We start from the raw sequence: 23,591 nt of genomic DNA, 5'->3' as shown, positions 1-23,591 counted from the left end.
AAAAGAAAATGAGATGGATGGCATTATTATCGAAGTACTCGGTAAGGATGATGGATGGGTCGTTTTCTGGTACACAGGGGCTGTTCCTTAGTTTCTCTCAAAAGCACACTAAAAACTAAGAGAACACACTAAAGTCAGTTTGTATTTGAGAAAGGAAACACCAAAGTCATGCATGTCAGATTGCCTGTAGCCATAGATTCTCTAAGATAAAAGACTAAATCTTTAACTTTCCAATTTACAAAGAAAACAAAAGAAAGAAAGAAAGGAAGAAAACTGTTCGAGGTGGGAAAGTGGGGGCCTCATTGCATGGTTTTTGGGTTCCCTTTCTTTGAATTGAAAGAAAGGAAAATAAAGACTCAAATCTTTTTTACTTTCTAAAGCCAAACAAATATTTAAAGTTGTTTGTTTTTGTTTCATTGTTGTCAAAGAGAAACAAGGACAAAATAGTTCATTATTGTTATTATAAAAAAAAGGTTCTTATTTGATGAGTGATGAGTCTATAGTGAAAGTAGATTATAAGAAAGAAAGATAAATAGGTGAGTGTTGCGGTGGTGGTGATAATGGTGGTGATGGTGGGGCGGTGGTGCTGATTCAAAGGTAAAAATTAAGAGAAGGGTAGGGAACATTCTGAGATAAGGCTTTTTGTGGGTTATCTATAGGCAGGAAGTGGTGGCTGTCAAAGAAGATTAGATGATGAGGAACAGCTCATCTTTCTGATGTGAAGTTTTTTGGGTTTTGTTGGGTGGATTTGGTGTTATGTGGGGTTACTCCTTTTGGGTCCTGTCCTGCAGGTAAGGTAATAGGCCCTCACCTCATGCACTGAACGTTGTGCTGTGTGTTGTGTTGCGTTCTGTTATCTTCTGCTGCCTTGTGTGTCCATTGCCATGCTTATTTGATTCTTCTTTTGGTACTTTGCCTTTGCCTTTGCCTAACTACGTGGTTAGAAAGAAAGAGAAAGGGTCTTCTGCTTTGGACATTTTCTTTTGGGTTGTTTGCGGAGAGACATCTTCAAGGTAAAGTATCAATATTTTAAATTCTCTTGCTTTTATTCTCTTCTTTTTATCTCTTCCTCCTTTCTATTTCATTCATATATGCATGATGATTTTCTCCCATCAAACTACTGTTAGCTCCTACTGTTTTTAGAACTTCCTTATGCATAGTTTTTCTTGATCCTCTTCTGGTTCTGTGCATTAGAGCTGGCTTTCACTTGGTAGGTAAAAGAACAGTTTCTTGATATTATTTTATTTCTTCTGTTGGTTATGTTTCAAATTCTTGCATTTTTTGGTAAAATGACTGCCAGAGATGGTGATGTATGTGTGGTCTCAAGCTGATCATGAGTTCTTGTGGATGGTTTTTTTTTTTTTAGTGCTTCTCTTTTTCTTTTTAAATTTTTTTCTCCGCCTTTTCTTTTTTAAAGAATATAGTATGTTCTTTTAAGTTGATTTCTGTGTCACATTCTTGACTTTGATTCTATCAAATCTTGCGTATTCACCTCCACCTTGAAACAACTTCATTGGTAGTGATGCTCCCAATTACAATCTTTCTTTTGGAAAACCACCTCTTGAGTTGATAAATTCTGTCCACTCTTTTGGTGGTTCTCTGAACTGATACCAAGATATGCTGTTTTCTTGTTGCAGGTGTTTGTAGCTTAAATTTAAGAGCTGCTGAAAGGGTGTTTCTGATTTGCAAAGGAATGTGGATTCTGGGGTCTGGGTTTTGAAGCTTTGTCGACCAGAAAAAAAAGGTCACTTAGTAGTGTGTGTTAAGATCCATTGATAAAAAGAAAAGCTAAAAACATGAAAAAGAGGCATAAACAAATCAAATAAGGACGGTGGTGTCAGTTTTGAGCAAGTGGGGGTGTCTCTCATGTTTTAGTTTATATAAAATGTATAAGAGTAAGAGAGTTTTAAGGCAATGTCTCCTTACTTAACCTTCTCAATCCTGGCTCCTTGGACTCTGCTACCAGTTTAGGAAGCAAACTCTCTTCACTTTGTCAAAATCACATTCACTCATTTCTCTCTTTTTCTCACCTTGGCCTTGTTTTTTTCCTGGGCAAGATTCGGTAATACTAAGAATCTTATCATCAATCTATCTTTGATTCATTCTTCTTTGGGTTGAACAGTTGGTAATTTCTAGGAGTGCAATTTCGTTTGTGGTTTTTCCTTTGCACTTTCTTTCCTTTCTTGAAGTCTTCCTGGTGATTTTGGTCCATTAAATAGTGAATTTGGTAAAAGTTTGGAGATTGGAATCCTTAAGAGGAAACAGAGGAGCTGATATTTATTTGGCAAAATGAAGTTCATGAAACTTGGATCGAAGCCTGATTCATTCCAGGCCGATGGAGACAATATAAGGTGAGTCTTGGATCCTTTTTTTTCTTTTTCTTTCTGGTATCTACTGAATTAAAATAGTTCTATCTTATCCACCAATAATATAACTTGTCTACCCTCTAGTCATTTATCTGACACGTTTATTTTCCATGTCTTTTCCATGGATGTTTAGTTTTGTAATTCAAGGACACACTTCCTTCACTGGAAAACCAGCCCTTTCAATTTCATCTAAATTGGAGCAAGTTTGGCTCCTCAATGGACTGCTTTGAGAATTCTTACACTTTCTGAGTTCGGTTTATTGCTCTGTGCTTGATTTTATGAACGTTTTACTATCCGTACCCTGTGCTTCCGGAAATGCGAAGGGTCTTTAGACAGCTTATCTTAGAAAACTGGGCTCCTCTTGTAATGACTTGTACTATTCAACGTTCTCTTCTTTAATGTCGCCTTTAATAGTTAAACATGTCTTTTGCTTTTTCATTTTCACTTGGGATTTAGTAGTTTTAACTTCAAGATAAAATAAATTCATTTCGTATGAAGATAAAATAATTCAATGAGTTTCATTTCACTGTGTTGAATTCATTTATTAACTGGCTTCTCTGCTATTAAATATTTGAGGTTAACTAAATTTTGTATCGAGTTGGTAATCTCAGTGAAGAACTTCTAAATGTGTGCAGGTATGTGGCAACTGAGCTGGCTACTGACATAGTCATTAATGTTGGCGATGTAAAATTTTATCTTCATAAGGTATGCATTCCATATGATCTTGATTTTGGATTTTATATATTAACGACTTACCCGCCACATTCTAAACATATGGATTAGCATTCATTAGTCATGTTTCAGAATCACTAATGGTACTAGGAATAGGGCAGATCGTTCTCGCATTTATGTTTCAAGATGGTCTATTTGATCTACTTTAATGTTCCACCCTCATCGAACATTTTCCAAAAGTTAGATACCAGACATGTTTGATTGTGCTTATTTCTGAAATACTTCTGTAGTTTCCGCTGTTGTCCAAGAGTGCACGTTTGCAGAAGCTGGTCGCAAACACAAATGATGAGAACAGTGATGAAATTCATATCCAGGATATTCCTGGTGGACCTGCTGCTTTTGAGATATGTGCAAAGTTCTGTTATGGTATGACAGTTACTCTTAATGCATATAATGTCATTGCGGCTCGGTGTGCAGCAGAGTACCTTGAGATGTATGAAACTGTGGAGAAGGGAAACCTTATCTACAAAATTGAAGTCTTCCTTAATTCTAGCATCTTCCGCAGCTGGAAAGACTCAATTATTGTTCTTCAAACCACAAAGTCTCTTCTTCCATGGGCTGAGGAATTAAAACTTGTCAACCATTGCCTCGATTCCATAGCTTCAAAGGCTTGCATTGATACTTCTAAGGTGGAGTGGTCGTACACCTATAACAAGAAAAAGCTTCCATCTGAGAATGGCAAGGATCCTATGTGGAATGGTGTAAGAAAACCCCAAATAGTTCCTAATGATTGGTGGGTAGAAGATCTCTGTGAGCTCCAGATTGATTTATATAAAAGAGTAATCACAGCTATTAAAACAAAAGGAAGAGTCTCTGGTGATGTAATTGGAGAAGCTTTGAATGCATATGCCTTGAGAAGATTGCCTGGTTTTACTAAGGGTATAGTACAGAGTGGTGACATCATAAAGTATAGATCATTGGCGGAAGCCATTGTGTGCCTGCTTCCCTCAGAGAAAGGCAGTGTTCCCTGTACGTTTCTGCTTAGGTTGTTAAGAGCAGTGATTCTGTTAGAATGTGCAGACGCAGAAAGGAATGAACTGATGAAAAGAATTGGACAGGAGCTTGAGAATGCTACTGTAGCTGATCTTTTGATTCGATCCCCTACTGGTGAAACAACAATGTACAACATTGATATTGTGCAAAGCCTGGTTGAAGAGTTTGTCACATACGAACGGACTGCTCAGGTTGATTTTCCCATGGAAAATGAGTTCCAAGAGAGCAGAAGCCCAAAATTGGGATCAGATGCTTCCAAGATGCAGGTAGCAAAGCTGGTTGAAGGCTTCCTCGCTGAAATTGCTCGAGATCCCAACCTACCTCTTTCAAAGTTTGTCAATCTTGCAGAAAGGGTATCAAGTTTCCCGAGACCGTCACATGATGGACTTTACCGGGCTATTGATATGTATCTTAAGGTAAGCTCCTGAACATTTCATGTCGTAATTCTTTTTAAGTATAATAAAGAATGTATTATAGTACTTAATGCAAAACGATGGCATCAATTATCATTTTCCTTTCTCTTTGTCTGCTCATATACCTTTTCTGCCAAGCTACAATGATAAGGAACTATATGATTTTCATATATTTTCTCTTCTCGTGTTTGTGTATGTGTTTGAGCTATTCTGACATTTGGATTGTTCCCAGCTGCTCGAAAATATTCCAACATGTTCTTGAAGAAAAAAAAAAGAATATGCTGAAAGAGAGTTTGAAGATTGCTTCAATCTATTTGTATCCATTTTTCTGACCCTGCATGACTGATATAATCAATATATATTCAGAATCAGACATCACTTAGATTTATTTGATTCTCTTTACATATGCCACTTAAATATCAAGAAACAACCTTCCACCTCAAAATTACCTAAACATACGTTGTGTTAACTACCATCTCCATTAGTATCTGGTGTCAAACTTAAAAATGGTAAATGTAACATGAATGAGATGTACTGTATCAAGAAGCCCAGGTGATAGTGTACTTAGAGCCACTAACATTTTTATGCGGGCATCTCTCTCTCGCTCTCCACTTCTCATAATCCAAGTTATACCCATGAGTTATTTAATTACATGGTATTTGTTGTTTAGTCTATTTGTTTTAAAGTGAATGCTATAACTGACTGTTGATTTTGTTGCAGGAGCACCCAGGAATTAGTAAGAGTGAAAGAAAGAGGATATGCAGGTTGATGGATTGCAGGAAGTTGTCAGCAGAGGCCTGCATGCATGCTGTGCAAAATGAGCGGCTTCCATTGCGGGTTGTTGTGCAGGTTCTCTTTTTTGAACAGGTTAGGCAAGCAACATCATCTGCAGGCAACAGCACACCAGAACTACCTGGGCCCATTAGGGCATTACTCCCTGGTGGGTCTCATGGGAGCTCAAGGTCCACTACAACCAACACAGAAGAGGACTGGGATGCTGTACCGACAGCCGAAGATATCAAGGCTTTAAAAGGTGAACTTACTACTCTGCGATTAGGCAGGAGCGATACAAATGCAAATGATGGTGCTAAAAACGATGCTGAAAAGGCTGCTGCAAATAAAATGAGAGGTTTAGTTATGTCAAAGATATTCTCAAAGCTCTGGTCAAACAAAGAACGAAATGGTGAGATTAGTAGCACGGATACTTCGGAGAGTCCTGGTTCCGCGAGTGCAGAAGACACAAAATCTACCCCTTCCAGAAGCAGGAGGCATTCAGTATCTTAATCATAGAAATAAACTTGAGAAGAAGTAGAGGATGTATCTCTTGGCTTGTAAAATTATCCCTTAAATTGACCATTAGGAAATTAGAACCCGCTGACTTTTTATCCAGATGATTTTCCATTGGAAATTTTCATGCAAGAGAGCATGTTGAAGAGAATGGGGACTGATTTCTATGAGAAGTTGACTGTCAAATTTTGGTCATGCAATCTGCATAGAGATGGAAGTATCTAATATTCATCCTTAGCCCTACTGTTAATGTGATGAACTCTGATGATGATCAGGTTTTTTTGTCGTACTCTAATTAGAAAGGAAAACGCCGAGGTTCTTTTTGCATTGCATTAAGCTGTACAATTTCTTAACATTCTTGGATTATCAAACAGTATCAACTTTCAAGTACCCACTATGAAGTTCAGTAATAAATTGAAAACCCATACTCTCTCAGCTCTTCTAAAATCGGCTGAACATTTCTGGGCAAGTGAACCTTCTCTAATGTTGTAATTACACGGTATTACTCATCATTGAAAGCAAAGTAATGCTGGCTTTTCGCGTTCTGCCCAACCGCAAAGTCTGCAATTCCTTCCTCGAGGGAAAACGGATGTTGCTAACTCCCAAGAGATCCCCATATCGTCCTAGCTCTAAGTCACACAGAGGTAAAGAGGAAAGATCCTTGCGCAGTTGGTCTGCTCATGGGAAGAGTTTTTGGTTCACGGTGATCTCAGCTTGAAGAATGCAAAGTCCAGGCTCAGGGCGTGATAGTCAGCCCATTAGATCTATATTGGTCAGTTCACTAAGAAATTAACAGCTCTTGTAAGAAATGGTAATTTCTTCCAGCATTTCACGAATATACTGTGTAAAGGAATTAATTTTATCAATATTAATCTGTCCAATTAATTAGTTACTCTTATCAACACTTGAAAATAAAATAAAGTTGTGTCAACGTGAAGCTACAATAGATGGTTAAATGAGGAATCAGTTTTAACAAAAGAATTTCAATATTTCTAAGAAGTCATTTTTCTTCTGTTCATGTGGAATTCTTTTTCCATTTTCCCAGAGCAAGACTAGTAGTACCTTATTGAGGAATTAGTGTGAATAGCTACTTGAAATTGTTGAGAGCGGGTGGAAGCGTGGACCTAACTAATACATTGACTTGGGCTTCCCTAGTTAAACATTTCAAAAGCCCAATTCATATTTTAAGCATTATCGAGTATCCAATTTTTCCTCACCTCTTTATTTTAATGTATCAAGAGAGACATATAACATTTGCAATCAAGAAAAAGTGGTCTGATTGATATTATCCCTCGTGAGAATTGAAAAAAGAAATTGAGTCTTAAGTCTCTTTGTCACCATCTACAAATATTAAAGAGATTTATCAGAGTTTTTGGCAAGTATTAAGAGGTTGACTATCCCTATTACATAGCTTACCACCAATAAACTTTCAGCAAATATTTTTTTTCTAAGAAAATAATACTGCATTTTAAAATCCAATAGTAGCAAGTTGTTAGAATATTAATCCAAATCAAATGTCTATTTTGCAACATAAGAATACAAGAGTTCTCCCTCTCTTTAGAAATCTCCATAATATAAAATTTCTAATATATAAAAAAGGAAACAACAAAAGTAGGAAAGATGTTCTTAAGATTTGGTCTAAACAACATTAGTCAATGTGGGTTGTTCTTCTTTTATTCCTTTTGTTCTCCAATTTTTCTTCACACTTTGAAGATAGGAAGGGAATGCAAGTAGACCATTAGAAAACTTCTTTTTTTTTTTTTTCCTTGAGACAATCAAATCTCTCACACTCAAACACTACCTAACACCGTCACTAGTACCCAAATTCCACAAATGAGAGAAAGAAAGAAAGACTTGGTCCTAAAAGAGATAGTTAAAACGACAGGCCACTTTAGACATTGATTTGCAAAGAAGACTATCAAAGATAAGGGAGCATAGAGCCGACCATAATTGACTATAATTTCTAACCTTATTTCCATTTACCTAAACCACTCACAAATCTTTTGAGGGTAAAAAGCAAAAGAATACATGAGTAACAAATTAAAAAGCGACATTACTACATTAGAAACTATTAAGCTTTTTTCTTAATCATTTGATTAGAAAGTGGAAAAGCCTATTTTTAGGGACATATCTTTTCCCTAGAAGCACAATAATTGGGCCAAAGTGTGAGCTTCTGTACCTAAACATGTTAATTAACCACATTAAGATTTTTTAAAAAAATTTGATGATGGAGACAACCCTAGTCAAAACTTGCCTAACACTTTGGCTTAATATATACTTTATGCCCTTGTTATTATCGGATTAATCAATCTTGTCTATACTTAATTTTTTTTCTTTTTTGGGTTTCTTCTTCGTATTATTACCAACATAGATGGAGAAGAAGAAAGAAAAAAAAAAGAATTGGGGTACGATTAGTAAAGATTTTAATAGCTTGTCAGTATTATATATAAAGGAAAAATTATCAGGAATTTAGGGGAAACTTTAGGTAGAAAAATTATTGTTAGTTCATTTTATCAACTTCTTTATCAAAGAGGAACATACTAAGAACATCCTTATCAGTCATATCTTTACTTTACTTTTTAATATTTAGGTGCTTGTTTATGCAATCCGTGACGAATATTATGACAACTAACTATGTATTTTCCAATCTCAGTTTAAAGAAAAATTAAGCCAATTCTAAAGGGTGAACTTTTTTCTTTTTCTTAACTTATGTTATATGTTATATACTAATTTCGTGATAAAATTATTATTTTTCATATCAGTAGATAATGAATATAGTTGGGCAAAATGTATAGTTGATGTCATAAAAGTGTTGTGGTGTATGTTAAAATGTCGGGGTGGGGGTACCGTTACTATGCGGTAGACAAAGGAAAGTAAGTCCGTCCAATTCCCTGCCCAAAATCATTGGGCAATTGCTTCGTGGAACTGTTAAAGTAAAAGCTACAACAAAACAGTAGTCAAGCCCTGCTAACACAAATTTATGGATAGAACAGTTACCACAATCCAGGCAGTCCAATTCCAATTCATGCCCCTCCAAAAACGATTTTCTTTTTCTTGGATTTTGACTTTTGTAATCTTATGTAACTTACCAGCTGGACATCACTTTCCTTTTTTTACTACTTTCTTTCTTTCTTCTTCTTCTTTTTTTCTTTTCTTTATGAATTAAAATATAAACAATCAATAATCAAACAATTAGGAATTTCGTTATAATATTTTTAAATTATCTCAATTTATGTTTTGACATATTCATTTATTATCGATCACATTAGTTTGTGAGTTGAATACATTTTTTGCTTCCCATGATCCTTATGATATTCCCTTTTTAAAAAATGCAAAGAACCCGTGCTTCCTTTTTCTCTATTTGGTGATTCATTGACTTGGTACCATCACAGGCGTTTGTGGCATGCTTAACCTGTTTTTCCTTTTCCTTTCTTTAACAGCAGCTTGCTAAACATGCATTCTTAGTTAAAAAACTTGGTGATTTAAAAAGACAGTACGCATATCAAAAATATTTTATAATTATTATAACCGTAATTTAATTTATTATTGCTTGTGTATTTTTAGAATGCATGCAGTTTATATGAATTTTTATTATACCAAAAATTGATATATAAAAGAAATTTAAGACGTGACAAGATTAATTAGAAAAAGGTTCAGGTTCATGATCTTTTAGCTATGGTATCTACCCTTGTCGCAATTGAGATCTTTTCAGAAAGAAAACTCGTCAAATTTGAAACATGTAAACTATAAAGTTACTAGACTTTTTTTTTCTCCCCCTAAAAATATCTATGATAAAGGGTGTCCTTTTCTTCGAATAGCACAAACCCAATGACAAGAGAAACAATTTTGAAAGGGAGGAAAATCTGTTTTTAAGAAGAAAAAAAGGGAAAATAAAAAAATAAAAACGGAAGAGGTAAAGATAAAATAAAAAGTGGGCGTGAATGATGAGACTGCCAATGCTTTTTATAGAATTAGGAGTTACGAATTGAGGTTAAAAAGGAAGATAATTAGGTACCTCTCCTTTGGTTATAATCTAAAATTAATCAGGTTCCAAAAACGTCACAGTCTTTAGAACCCTCCTAAATGGTCCATAGTTCCGAAACTAAAGCCACCAAAACGAAAGGGAAAAGAAAAAACATAGAAAAGAAAAGAAAAAGGGTCCATATGGAAAGGAAAAGACGAGGAAGCAAAAATACCTTATACCCACTATCGTCTCCGAATGCTAACCCACAGCAGCAAAAAGTCAAATCTCCCGTCAATTTCAAATATATATTATAAAAGCAGAAAGAATCCCTAAAACAGCACCAAAGTTCATCCACATAAAAGTTGTCCATTATGACTATATCTCGTAATCTAATGAATATATTTACATTTTCTTTTCTTTTCTCTGCGCACACTTTGATAGACACCTTTGCCCTTCATTAGGACATTTTTGGTGGTCCAATATGCTAAAGGGTAGATTTTGTTTTTGGGGGGTTTGATGATGTCCACTAACCCTTAAGTAGAAAGATACTCCGAACCCCATTAACCAAAGGAAATTAAGATCAAGAATTCAGTGTAGCCTAAAAAGGCTTCTATTCTTGATTAAACAATATTAAGTTCAAAAGAGAAGGATATTCCAATTCACCACATCATTTCTCCATCTCTCTCTCTCCTTCAACCATCAACATTCAAGCTCGATTTAAGAGACTTTGGAATATTATGTTAAAGATAGTATTAAGGAAAATTTTAAATTTTCTTTACCAAAAATTAAACTATCCCACACAGAATTAGAGCTGCATTGGCTGAAAAGGGATATATTAAAGCCATATCCATTTTTACAAATGACTAAAAAAGTTGAGATGTAAACAAAAGTGAGGATATTCCCTTCTACAACAAAACCCATATCTTCTCATTCTCTCTTTTTTATATCCCAAAATCCTCTCCACATTTAAAAGCCCTTCTAAAAACAATAAAAAAACCCAAGGAAAAAAAAAATTAACAAAAACCCCTTTTCTTTTTTTCTTTGCCTTGTGTTGTTACTCTAGTAATTTAGCTGTAGATTTTTTGGGTTTCCTTTTTTTTGCCTTGACATGGCTACTACAAGTCGTTTAGAACTCTCTAGGGTCAACAAAAATAGACACGCCAGGAGGTGATTTAGTCCAGTCACCGACTGATCCGTCACTGTAGTCTTCCCCAAGCCTTTTAATACACCACAAATCCTCAGCGCAAGATAGCATTTTCCAGTATGGAATTCCTAACTTAAGCGGTTCGCAACTCGACACCTCTGTAGCCACAACACCACAGCCACGCTCCTTAGCCAGGTTATGCGCGTGAGCACAAAGCGCTTTTACCATTTTAACCGCGTGTGGGCCTTCACCTCCAACACCGTACAGAAAATGTAAACCAAATGGCCTAAACAACTCTGGCACTGACGGTAACTTCAAAAACGGCAGAGCTTTGTCAACTATTCTTGTCGTTTTAGCAAAAGTTCTCTTCACGCGGGACGCGCCGCGGACTTCAAGTCTAAAAACATCCTTACAGTTCCAAACGCTAAGCACAGCCCAAGATTCAGGCGGGTCGGATAAAAACTTGTCAAAGCCGGGCCAGGAATTGTGTGTATAACTGCCACGTGGCACAGCCAAAAAAGTGCCTAGACTGAGCTTGTTATTGAGAACAGAGTCAATGTCACGAGGGAAAAACTCGGTCGTGGCGAAACGACGTCGGTAGAGCAACTCGGCGTCGTTTGGAGGGAGTTTGAAGATGGTGACCCGGTTAGAAACGGCAAGTCGGTGAGCGAAGACTGGGTTGACTAGGATAGATGGCGTACGGAACTTGGTATATCCGCATTTGTCGGTAAATAGCTTAACGGAAGCGTGGTTGTCGTTTTCAGTTGCTAAGTATGAATATTCAGCGCCGTTTTCGCGAAACCACTCTTCTATTGTACGCACTAGTTTTAAGCCTATTCCCATCCTCCTGGGAAGCAAAAAAAAAAAACAAACAAAAATGAGATTCTAATAAATAATAACAATAACAATTATTATCATACACTTAAAACCAAAGAGATGTTTCAGTGGAATAATAATAATATAATAAAGTAATAAAGCTCATCAAGGCCCAATTATTGGTAGGTAATGTTGTTTAATAGTTAATTATTGGTATAGTTGGCCTTATTCTATCTATGGAAATAGAAACTGCGATTTTTTAAAAAAAGAAAAAGAAAAAAAAAACCTCAAACGGCGTCGTTGCATGCAAATTCAGACGAGGATGCTACGAAAAGCCAAAGTTTTTTTTTTTTTTTTTTAGAAAAGCAATCATTAATTTAACTATAAGAGTGGGTCGTAAAAGAGTAATTTGAAGAGGCAAATAAAGAAAAAGAGAAACCAACCGATGAGAAGGAGAGACTCGAAGGCCTAAAATGTAAGCAACTTTGGTGTAAACGGGAAGAGGTTTAGGAGGATCATTGTTTTTGACATGTCTAGAGAGCTTTCTGCCACATGTAACGGTTTTGATGCAACCTCTTATCATCCCCACTATCTCTTCGCCCAACTCAGCCACCTATTATTCATCAAAACCACAACAAAAACAAAACGCACACAATTAGAAAACGAAACCCAACAGTAGCATTTATTATTATAATAAAGAAATGAAATGGGCGAGTGGGTTTTCATTTTCTTCCTTTCTTTCTTCTTTTATGATTATCAACATATAGGGAAAACAAAACAAAAGAAAACACACGTAAAAACGAGAAATGGATATATTTGGGTATTGTTTTGTTTATAGCTATATAAAATGAGATTATAATAAGTGGATTAGATATGTTGTTAGTGTTTATTTTGAAAGGGGAAAAAAAGGACAAAAGAAAAAGTGAATGGACAATTAAGCATGGTATTGTGGGTATGTACCAGCATGAGGAAAGCAGGGGAGTGGCGGACCCTGCAAATTGGGTCACCTAACAGGTCGGTGAAGAGAGAGAGCTTGCCGCTGGGACCAACTTCACACCTTCTTTCTACTTCTTCAACTCCCACTCTATCTCTGCTTGGATCAAACTCTCTTACCACTATCATTCTCTCTTCTCCCATGATTGTTACTACTACTTTTATATCTCTTCTTTGCTAATTAATTTAAAGAGACCCAGAGCAAAACCAAATCAATCGATCAATCCAATATAATAATAATAATAACCCAAGAAAGATTGCAGCTTTCTTTGTTCGTAGGCGGGAGAGGAGGGATATATATATTTATAGACAGAGAGGGAGGGATGGAGGAGTGATTAATAACGTGTGAAATAAGCAAAGGAAAAGAGAAGCCAAAAGGGCTGTGGCTCTAACTAAAGCTGAGGGACCTTGAAATTAGTGAAATCAGGCAGACGAAGAAAATAAGAGGAAATCCAAAAAAATGGAAGATTTTGTACTGATATTTAGCTCATATGAGAGAGTTTATATGATATATAATATAATATATATAACGAGTGAGAACTGGAGAAATGATCGAGAGAGGAAAAAGAAACCTAATAACGTTTAGATAGTTAAGCTTCTTTCTTTATATTCTTCAACTTGGATAGCTGTGCTTTGTTAGGCAGCGAGTAGTTCATCATTGCAGAGATACAAGTACTCTCATGGTGCCTATAAATACCTGATTTCAGGGCTTCCTTTTCTTTCTTTCTTTTTTTTTTTCTTTTGGGTTTGAATAAATAAGAAAAGAAAAAGAATTTCTTAATGTAGAGTCACTTTCTCTCTCTAGAATCCCCTCACTTGCTTTTGTTTTGTTTTGTTATTTTATTTTATTTAATTCAGTGCTTTTTGAAGTCCCTGTCTCTTGTATATCTCTTCTGTTTGTCTAGGACTAGTGACAAACTCCTACTTGAAATAATAAATAATAATCATTATCTATTATTATGAAAATAAATAACAAAATGATTATCTATTTGAATAACGGGTAGTGAAATACTAATCATCACAAAAACTAGAATTAAAACTGTGAAAATTAAAGAAAGAGAAAAAAAGGCCAGAAGAGCAAATGGCGGCTATGGCTGCGCAGTCTTGTGGGTGTGGGTGCAGCTGTTCTCTCTCTCTCCACTATTTTTGATTTTAATCATTTATTTCTATGGCAGCAGGCGTTCCCATCATGACCCCATTTGTAATCATTACCTTTTTACTCTTCTCTCTCTCTCTTACCATCTATGATCATCGCCACCATCATCTCTTCTGTGGGGCGGCCATCGGCTTCCTATCCATGTCTTTCTTATATGTATTCCCCCATGCATCATGCTTAATTTTTACTGTCTTAACATTTCGATTTTGAGTCTTTTCTAGGCATTATGTAAATTTTAGACGATTGATGTTGTTGTGTAATCTGTAATCTTTTAATCTTAGAAATTTACCTTTAATAAAATATAAAATTTATATAATTGATAAAATAAAATATAAATATTATTGTCTTTTAAGTCAGTAAAAGCTTATTAATAATTTTTCACCAACAGTAAAAAATGCTAGTAAAATATAGTTGAATGAGAGGTTATTTAAAAGAATTTCAAGAATCATAATTCTTCTGTTGTTGATAAATTTTTAAATTTTGAAAACGTAGTAAAGTGTAAAACAACGGAAAAATGCTAAGAGGAAGAGAAACGGATACGTGGGCAACTCCCAGGAATTTCGGCCGTTGATTAATTAGTGGGTTGCAAAAGTGACTTCTTCACTTTATAATCAGAACAGTGAATCTCCACATTTTTTGTTTGCCTCCTTTTTCTGTTTTAAACCAATCCAACAGTTAATCTGATTGTTACTGAATGCGACAGCCACCACTAATAGCTGTGAGTTTCCAGATCATAATCTTGATCGTGATCGTGATCATCAGTACCCATTTGTCCACAAAATCTTACAGATGAACGGTCAATATTGATTCTCGAGAATTTCCGACTTTGGCCGAATGAATGATTAGTGATGTAGCTGAATCTACTCCCTTCCTTGTCCCCATCATCTTTTTTTCTCTCTTAAAATCATTATGTGATGGAACATCACACTGCAGTAAAGATTAATCTTGTCCCTTTTCTTTCTTCTTCTTCTTCTTCTTCTTCTTCTTCTTCTTTTCGCCTTTTGAATTTTGGGAGATTCATGTTTTTGGTGTTAGGAATTTAATTACCATGTGATCTGTGATTCCAGTTTACGAATCATCTGTTCTGATTTCAATTCTGATTTGATATATCAAACCCCTTGTTTATCAATATATCTATTAAAAATGATAATAAGATCTAAGATGTAATTTTAAAAATTAAAATTAAGAAAATAACTTATCCGCAATTTGATATATATTTTCTATCAATTCACTAAAAGTTTAATGTAGACTCATATTTTATCGGGGTTATTAGAATGATGGCTTTCTCTATTTGGAACATTACAATCTCAGTAAGAAATATTATTATTTTTTCAAATATGAATAATTATTTATAGACATTTTTAATAAATAATAACTTTAAAGTTAAAACATTAGTTTTAATAAACAATTCATTTTGTCAAAGATAATAGAACACAGATGAATAATTGTTAATGGACTTCTATAATACATGATGATTTTCTAAATATTATGTTATATTAACTTTAATAAAAAAATTATTTTTCTATTTGCTAAAAACTATTCTTTTTCTAAAGTATTTATATTAAATTCATTCGCCTATATAATATATTTTTATAAGTATATAGATATTTTATTGCATATATATTATTCTATGCAATTAAAATTTTAAATTATTTTACCAATAATTAAAAAATTAATTGCACAAAACACACAATATTAGTAATTGATAGGCATTTCTTTTATATTAGCGTTGAACTGAGTTTGAATTCTAAATCTTAAAATTCATGACTTTAAACTTACTAAATTAATATATATATATATAAACTAAAGCTATGTTTGAGATGATTTCTCAAAAAATAATTAAATTTATTATTTGGAGACAAATTTATAATATAGCCAATAATATTAGTTGTAATAATTCAAGTCTGAATAATAAGATAAAAAGGGTCATACTAGTATCATAATTTATACCGAAATGAAATATTAAATAAACAACTGAGAATTTATATGGAAAGCTCAAAACCTTCTTCTATTCCTATAAAATCCACCTATCCTACAACAAAAGTTGAAGACGAAGAGCTCAAGCTCTTATAGTTAGAGTGATTCCATGGAAACTAGAGTGGAAGAACTAATTAAACTGTAAGTGAATCATTAACTTAAAAAAAATTCAATAAGGAAAATGATTGATATATTATATTAATTAAGAAGTCATTGGTCGCGAAGATTAGGTTGGATGATTAGTACTTAATTATTCTATCATTTGTATGCAACTATACGTTATAATAATATTAATGGGAGGGTATATATATGATGAAGCTTTGCAAAAATTAATTTTTCTTTATGCTTTAAGAATATATTTATAGACTTTGTGACAACGACCTAAATTCATTATTGGTAATAAATTTAGAGGGGAAGAAAATGAAAGGAAGCCAATGACAAGTCATGAGAAGTCAGCATTGAAGTTTTCTGAATTTGGCATATTCAATTATATTTTTTAAAATATCTTGTATGTATTTACTGTTTACATACTAGACAATCTTAATATATAATTTTTTGTACGTCGAAGAGAAGGTCTATTAAATTTTATATAGTCAGTTCATTATGTATAAATAAATACATACCTATATATATGAAGATTTATTGCAATCTTAATACAGAAGCATATAATAAACTAATTTACAAGTAGGAGCAAAAGGACCCTATATTTAAAAGGGTCCCATTGAAAAATCTAATGTGGGTTAGTGTTTGGAAGTTGTTGTGTGACTATTTGGGTTGATTTTGACTCCTACCCAATGGGAATCCTGCAATTATTGTCCTACATATTTTCTTTTTAAGTTCTAACAGTGAAATGAAACATGCCCAGACCATAGCTACGATTGCTAACTACTTCCTAACCTACATATTCAATTATTGGGAAAAACATTAAAAAAACCTCTAACTTTTATTATATTCCAAACTAACTAACTGCAAAGTTATCGACTTAACCCATTCCCCTCTCTCTCTCTCTCTCTCTTTTCTTGTTCTTTTAAGAAACTCGTGTGATTTTTCAATTTGTAGAATATCTTTTTAGTGTAGGGGAAGAATTTTCCTTTATAGATTATATGAAAGATCACTTTCATCAGGAATCAAACACGTTATTATTAGGTTTGGAGATGATTTCAGTATCACTAAATTCAATAAGGTACAAACTTATTGCCATCTTTAATTGCAGAGTAATCGATAGTGTACTGCTCAATTGTGTTGTCTACGTAACTCAAAAGAGAAATCCTATTCCATTATTAGGTGAAACAACATAGAGGGACAGGTCGTAGAAAACTCAATATTGAGGTGAGTTCATATGTAACCTTTTCTCAATTTGTGATAAACACATTCAAGTATTTATCGTAGTCTTCTCTCCTACCTCTTTTTCATGAAGCTACAAATAAAAATTCTTCTCTAACTAACATTGACACTTTTTCATCAACTACTTTTAAGCACCGGATATTCTATTTTAAATATGAGATATTTCATATATTTATTGTTAATTCATCGAACCTGTATATAAATCAATAAAATTAAATATTATATACTTAAGGGAGAAGAAATAATAATATAAACGTTACATTCATATAAATTTTATATATATTTCTTAATTAATTAAGAAGGACTTAAGACGGATGATGATTATGATGGCGACAATAATAACGACTGCTACATGAACAACAAAATGAAATTGATGGTCATGATAGTAACATTAGGAATAGCGATGGTAATGATAGCGATGATGATGATGATGATGATAAGGACCATAAGAATAAATATTTCAGTTGTATGGAACTGAAATTAGAAAAATAGTATTGAAAATTTGGTTAGCTATGATATAAATATAAATATAATAAAAATAATTGATGGTCAAAAATGGAGAAGCATATATATGTAGATGAAAATATACTAAGTTAATGGGAAATATTGGATTAGAATAAAGTGAGAATGAAATAAACAAAGTGATGAAAGATGAGATCGATTCTTAATCATCATTAAACGATCCTTAGAGATGCTTTTAGATGATAGTAATTAAGAATCCACCAACATTTTACCGATCATATTATTCTTTGTCTAGATGATTGTCGAGGGTCCATATTAGATTTTTGGAATCGAGAAGTGATATCTGGTGTTGATTTCTATACCAGTAAAAAAGCCAAGACCCTGATATTTATTTGACTAACTTAATTAAAACTGAGAATAATTCTTGGAGATGAGATAGGCTAGCTAATAGTGTCTCCTGTTGAGAATATGGTTAGGAATCTTACTTATTTAAGAGTTAATCAAGTTGTAATAACAACTTTGATCGGATCAAACACAAGATGATTTGATGACGAAAGAGCTGACGGGCACGATAATCATAATTTAAACACATGATTCTTGCGAAGATTTTGGCTTTTGTTCTCCACTTTTCGTCCATTCATCTACCTTTTTCTTTTAACAACCATATAATGATTTGTTTATGTCGATAATGGATCAAGAAACCCATCTTTAATTTTGCACAATTTGTTCTCTAATCACCAACCGAGTTACTAAGAAGAAAAAAAAAATAATTGTCATTAGGGTTTTCAGGCTTTAGCATAATGAGCTAGCCAGGACCACTAGCTAGCTAGCTCCCATAAAAAGATAACCCTAATATCAAGAACAGCTAGGGTTTATGCAAACAAAAAGAAAAAAAAAGTTAAAATAGTTATTGGTGAAGAAGAAGAAGAAGAACATGGGTCCTGAACACGTATCATGTTAACATGTTTCGCCTTGATGATAAATAACACAAAGAGCGAAAGCAGTTAGAGACAAATGCCAAGACAATTGCCTAGAAAATAATTAATGGTAAGAGGATCTTGTTTCCTCTTTGTTTTTGTAATCTAGCTTATTATGGTCCGTACAAAGGCCTTTTTTATCCCATCATTTAGTAATGAATAATGGTTTGCAAAGCACAACCAACATTGTAGGGCCGATTTGAAACATCAAGCCCTTGTATTAGGTTATGTTTCATGTACAATTGTCCAATAATTTTGAGACCCTAGCAGGTAACTGAAAAAAGATGAATTATAGATTAATTAAACAAGTAGGCAACATGTTCACAATCATCCTGCTAATTGTCTCGCCTAATGGGAACGAGGATATAACAAGGATTTTTTATGGGTTGATTAAATATTATTTGCTTATTGCTTAAGACAGTTGTTTAAAACCAAAAAGAAAAGAAAATAATTAAATAGCTAACACTAGCTTTGAACAAGTTGACCCACCAAATGTTTAAAAGATTATATAAATAATAGAATGGCTCGAGAAATTATACTTTTATATGTCAATAGAGGATTATTTAATTAACCCTATTCCCTTTATTATTTCTTCCTTAAAGAGGCCTAATTGAGGTCGTCATGACCCAGTAAATCTTTTTTGGCACATCGAGACCTTCAACTCAATTGACCAGGTAGAAAACATTAGCTAATATTCTATAGTTCATCAAGGCATTCAAACTTGCAAATATTTTAGACCCTTTGTTCCCTTCTCGTAACATGTTTTCAGGGTCGGTGACGCTAGAAAGGTAGAATGACCTTGTACCTACGTATGACCATTGCCTGCTAGGTTTTCTTCTTTCTTTTCTTTTCTTTATCTTTTTCTTTAAAAAATTCTATATCTTGTGATATACCTTTTCGTCCTAACTTCTTTTTTCTTTTTTTCTTTTTTTAACTAAAATTAATAAGCTCTAGACTCTAACTGAGAAAGTGATTAATTCTTATTAATATTAGTGGATAATGAACGAAAAAACTCAATCTTATAACTTTTTTTTTTTTTTTCACACTCTAAAAGGCTAACTATATTACTTCTTGAATAGCTTTTCCATTTCAATATTACATTGAAATTAATTTGGAAGTCTTAAATAAGTTATGTATTTACCATGTCTCAATTAATTGTGCACTCAATGCGATCAAATAGAACTACGGCCTAGACTAACAATTATAACCCTAAAATATTTGAGACATAATGTAAATAAATTACTTTTTCTTTTATAAAGTTAAAAAATAATACTGCAATGGAATTAATCATATGAAAAATACAATGACCAAGAAACCCTTGTGTGTAAATAAAATGGAGTACAGCTTTGAATGTTGGAGATTGGCATAAGAGGGCGACAAAGAGCAGAGATAGGGTCGATTTTGGTTTTATGTAGTTGAAGCGTACTTGGAAGAGAGATATCTGTTTGAAGAAGCTAAAAAGGGGGACTGTATTTGAGGAGCTGTCATTTCTTTTAAATGTTAACCCTTTTCTATTTTTCGTTTTTTGTTTTGTTATGAAACATTTTTGTATGGTAAGAGACCGACACTAGGGTGCGGCCCTGGCTCAGCCGAATCCCCAAGATTATGCACCATGTCTCATCACCCATCACCCATCCTCTATTCTCTCTCTCTCTCATTTTTTACTGTTTATACTATACATTTGAAATGACCTTTCATCATTGTCACGTTTACCATGGCACGACGATTACATGCATTGGATTACTCAATCACCTTCGTTTCCACTAGCTACCCAATTCTTCTTCTCACCCATTCTTTTCCTAGCTAATAGCTTTGCTAAATTTCGATTTCTCATGTGTTCTTAACTTCAATATCTTGTGGAACGAGCAAACTTTGCAGACATAATAAATTTTCAGTGAGTGATGCATGTGTTCTACTTAATTCAGTCCTGCCCAAATATCAGATCGTAATATTAAACATCTTGTATTACTATTTATCTATAAGAATAGAGCATTTAGATTGATCTGGTTATGAGAATACTTATATTTTTTTTGAATCGAAAACAATAAGTTTAGGGGAAAGCAAAGAAGAGACTTCTCTTACTACACTTAGAAGCAGGCTTGTGGTTATTCTTATAATCAAAAGAGACAGAGCAATTGCAGAAATAAAAAAAAAAAAAAGTCTTTCTCTTGTTAGATGAATAGCTTCCACAATTTTTCAAGCGATTCTCTACAGAGATTTAAGTAAATCTTCGTTAGAGGAAAGGATGGTTTAATTTTGTAAGAGAATATGTATGTTATTGGATCTCTCTCTCTTTATAAAAGAAAAAGGATAGTTATCTAAGATAATAATGAAAGAAAATTAAGGTGGTTTTTATGTGGCAATTTTTAAGGAATTGTCATTCTGCAGACCACACTAAAAGCAAAATGAGAGGAGTAAGAAGTAATCAACTGAATATTTCCTAAGAATATACTACTTTTTAAACTTTAAGAATATTTTTATACCTCTTTTAATGCATTTTAGGGTTCTTAGCAATAAGCTGAGCTTTTTATTTATTTATTTTGAAATGGGAATTATAGAAATGCATAGAGATGTGAAACTAGATTTGCTTTTGAAAAAGAGGAAATTTGATAGAAACTACTGCAACATTTATGACCTAGCTATGTGCCTATTAATAAGATACCAAGTAAATAAAAAGATTGACTAGGCAACATCACCTTTGATAGTTGATTCGGATTCATATCTCATCAAAAGCTGGATCACTTTTCAGAGATATTAATATATAAGTATACGTATACATATATTGCAGAAAACAAAACCCTTTTTGGTCTTTTAGGCATCCTCTTCGTTTGTCAAACTTTTTATATAATTACCATTTATATATAAATTTTTTTAAAGCCTCATACTATGTGATATAAAATTTTAATTGGTAAATTAATTATCAAAATCATTTTACAAAAAAAAAAATTATATATTTTACTAATATATGCCTGATAATGCACGATAATAATTATTATTTTTATTTTATAAAGAAAATAGAATAAAAAATTATACTGATAAGTAAAGTATTTTTTCTGATATTTTTTATTTTTTTTTACTTAATTATATTATGTATCACACGGTTCTAATATGCTTATAAAAGTTTTAATTAAAATAGAAAGATAATCTTATATTAAATTAAATATTTTTCTCATTATTATTATTATTATTATTATTAGTTTATTTTTATAGTAAATGACTAACTTTTTAATTTTATTCTTTATTTTAAAATAATATATTATAAGATTTTAAATTTTGATAATTCATTATAACTTTAAATAGTAAATAATTTATCAATTAAGCAATCACTCTCATCAAAAAATAGAATATTATGACTTATTATGTCCTTAAACGATGATTTTTTGTCTTAAGAGAGCATATATTTGAGAAAATAGAACACTGAACTAAATATTATATTTATATAAATATAATTCATATACTAATTAATAAATTACCAAAAGACATTCACCAATTATTTCTTTATGAGACTAATATCATTCATTTTTCTAAAATTATAAAATATTAACGATTTAATCTTATAAAATTATTTTGCTTCGAACATTTTTAAAAGAATAAATAAATAAATTTTAACATATAAATACTTAAGACTATTTATTTGTTAAAAATTGTAAGATCATAATTAAAAAATCTTATTTTTTGTCACAATATATAATTAATCATCTTTATTTTTGATCAAGCATACAATATATTGAACTATAAATATTCAGTATTCGTTATTTTAAGATTTTACAAATCAATCTAATTTACAATATAATTTAAGATATAATTGGATAACCATAATTACAATACGATCTCTGGGGATTAAATTTGTGTTTAGTGAGTAAATTGCTCGCTATTTAGTATGGTTTATTTTTTCGAATATGGTTTTTATTGATTTTATAATCTTAATATTAAATTTTATGTAATTTCTGAATTTTCTTTGATTTTATTTTAATAATTACATTTTTTTATTTATAATTGTATGCATTGCATTTTTCTAGAAAAAAAAAAAAAGGAAAGACAATTTAACGTGGTGATTTATAAATAGTGAATCATCTTTTTCAGAAGAATAAAAAAAGAAAAAACAAAGTATATAGATGATAAAAGAAAAAATAGAAGGAGACGGACGAGAACAAAAAGTAGGGAGAGTACGAGAATACCCCTGGGAGATAAAAGAGTAGGAAGGTGGATAATAATAGTATTAGAAGAAAATAGAAAGGGTAAGGAAAAAGAAGACAAAAAGTACTGAAACGGAAAAGTATGGGGCTGATGGACGGGGGAGAGAGTCGTCTCTATTCCGGATAAGAACAATTCCTCAATCCGCTTCTTTTGCCACGTTTCTTACCTGTCCCATCATCATCATCATCATCATCATCATCATATGTTTTCTATCATACGATGACGATGAGCATCGTCTCTTATTGCTACACATACATATATATGTATGTATGATGCATCATCATTGATGGATAATGGTGTGGTGGGGTTGGCGAGGAGGAGGAGGGAACTGAGTGAGTGGGGTTGTGATTACTACATGCATTTTAACTCTGAAAAGATTTGTCTATGTGAAAATACACAACATGGCATTAGAATTTTGCCCTGTGTGTTTGGCTCAATTCTAATTGGACCCACATGTCTATTGGATCTACAAGGAATAAAATCCAAGAAAAAGATAGAACACACACGGAAATTTTAATAAAATAAAACACGAAATTTGAACTTCCCATTTCATTTTCATAATTAGACAGAAGCTATACAGTGATTATGATAATACAAACATCCTTTTTTTGGCTGCAATCTGAATTGTTTCTCTTTTTCTTCATTTTTATAATTACAAAAACAACTAGTTTTTATAATATAGATAAAATAAAATCACTTCATATTATTTTCTATTTTTAATAATTATTTATTAAGTTGATAATTATAATAATAGAACTATTTCTATAGAC

At 32.7% G+C, this 23,591-nt stretch overlaps 2 protein-coding genes across 5 annotated transcripts; one reads left to right on the top strand and one right to left on the bottom strand.

The window, feature by feature from the left end:
- The first annotated feature begins 107 nt into the window (after positions 1–107).
- Positions 108–6,123, top strand: LOC8283353 (BTB/POZ domain-containing protein NPY5-like). Of its 4 annotated transcripts, XM_048376996.1 has the most exons (6): positions 108–796; positions 945–1,013; positions 1,638–2,351; positions 3,002–3,071; positions 3,329–4,507; positions 5,225–6,123. In XM_048376996.1, exons 3-6 carry the CDS (start codon positions 2,290–2,292, stop codon positions 5,786–5,788), a joined length of 1,875 nt encoding a protein of 624 aa, XP_048232953.1. In that variant the 5' UTR covers positions 108–796; positions 945–1,013; positions 1,638–2,289; the 3' UTR covers positions 5,789–6,123. The 4 variants fall into 4 exon arrangements, with proteins under 4 accessions (XP_048232953.1, XP_015578550.2, XP_048232954.1 ...); XM_015723064.3 differs by having other exon boundaries at positions 108–1,013; XM_048376997.1 differs by lacking the exons at positions 108–796; positions 945–1,013 and adding an exon at positions 1,063–1,210.
- Positions 6,124–10,571: 4,448 nt separating this feature from the next.
- Positions 10,572–13,510, bottom strand: LOC8283352 (probable N-acetyltransferase HLS1). Its single transcript, XM_002525213.4, has 3 exons — positions 12,676–13,510; positions 12,159–12,328; positions 10,572–11,746 (listed from the first exon to the last, which is right to left on the bottom strand). Exons 1-3 carry the CDS (start codon positions 12,850–12,852, stop codon positions 10,882–10,884), a joined length of 1,212 nt encoding a protein of 403 aa, XP_002525259.1. The 5' UTR covers positions 12,853–13,510; the 3' UTR covers positions 10,572–10,881.
- Positions 13,511–23,591: the final 10,081 nt, after the last annotated feature.

This window comes from Ricinus communis, chromosome 7 (assembly GCF_019578655.1).
Source record: "Ricinus communis isolate WT05 ecotype wild-type chromosome 7, ASM1957865v1, whole genome shotgun sequence".
Taxonomy (NCBI): domain Eukaryota; kingdom Viridiplantae; phylum Streptophyta; class Magnoliopsida; order Malpighiales; family Euphorbiaceae; genus Ricinus; species Ricinus communis.
The sequence above is the reverse complement of the archived record's forward strand: the minus strand, read 5'-3'. Positions and strand labels throughout refer to the sequence as shown.

What these genes read in the sequence shown, in the direction of transcription:
- LOC8283353 (XM_048376996.1), top strand. Translation starts at nt 2,290, where the DNA reads ATGAAGTTCATGAAACTTGGATCGAAGCCTGATTCATTCCAGGCCGAT. An exon ending in TAAAATTTTATCTTCATAAG is followed by an intron (nt 3,072 to 3,328) that starts GTATGCATTCCA and finishes ATACTTCTGTAG; the next exon opens with TTTCCGCTGTTGTCCAAGAG. An exon ending in CTATTGATATGTATCTTAAG is followed by an intron (nt 4,508 to 5,224) that starts GTAAGCTCCTGA and finishes ATTTTGTTGCAG; the next exon opens with GAGCACCCAGGAATTAGTAA.
- LOC8283352 (XM_002525213.4), bottom strand. Translation starts at nt 12,852, where the DNA reads ATGGGAGAAGAGAGAATGATAGTGGTAAGAGAGTTTGATCCAAGCAGA. An exon ending in CCCCTGCTTTCCTCATGCTG is followed by an intron (nt 12,329 to 12,675) that starts GTACATACCCAC and finishes GATGAATAATAG; the next exon opens with GTGGCTGAGTTGGGCGAAGA. An exon ending in CGAGTCTCTCCTTCTCATCG is followed by an intron (nt 11,747 to 12,158) that starts GTTGGTTTCTCT and finishes TTTGCTTCCCAG; the next exon opens with GAGGATGGGAATAGGCTTAA.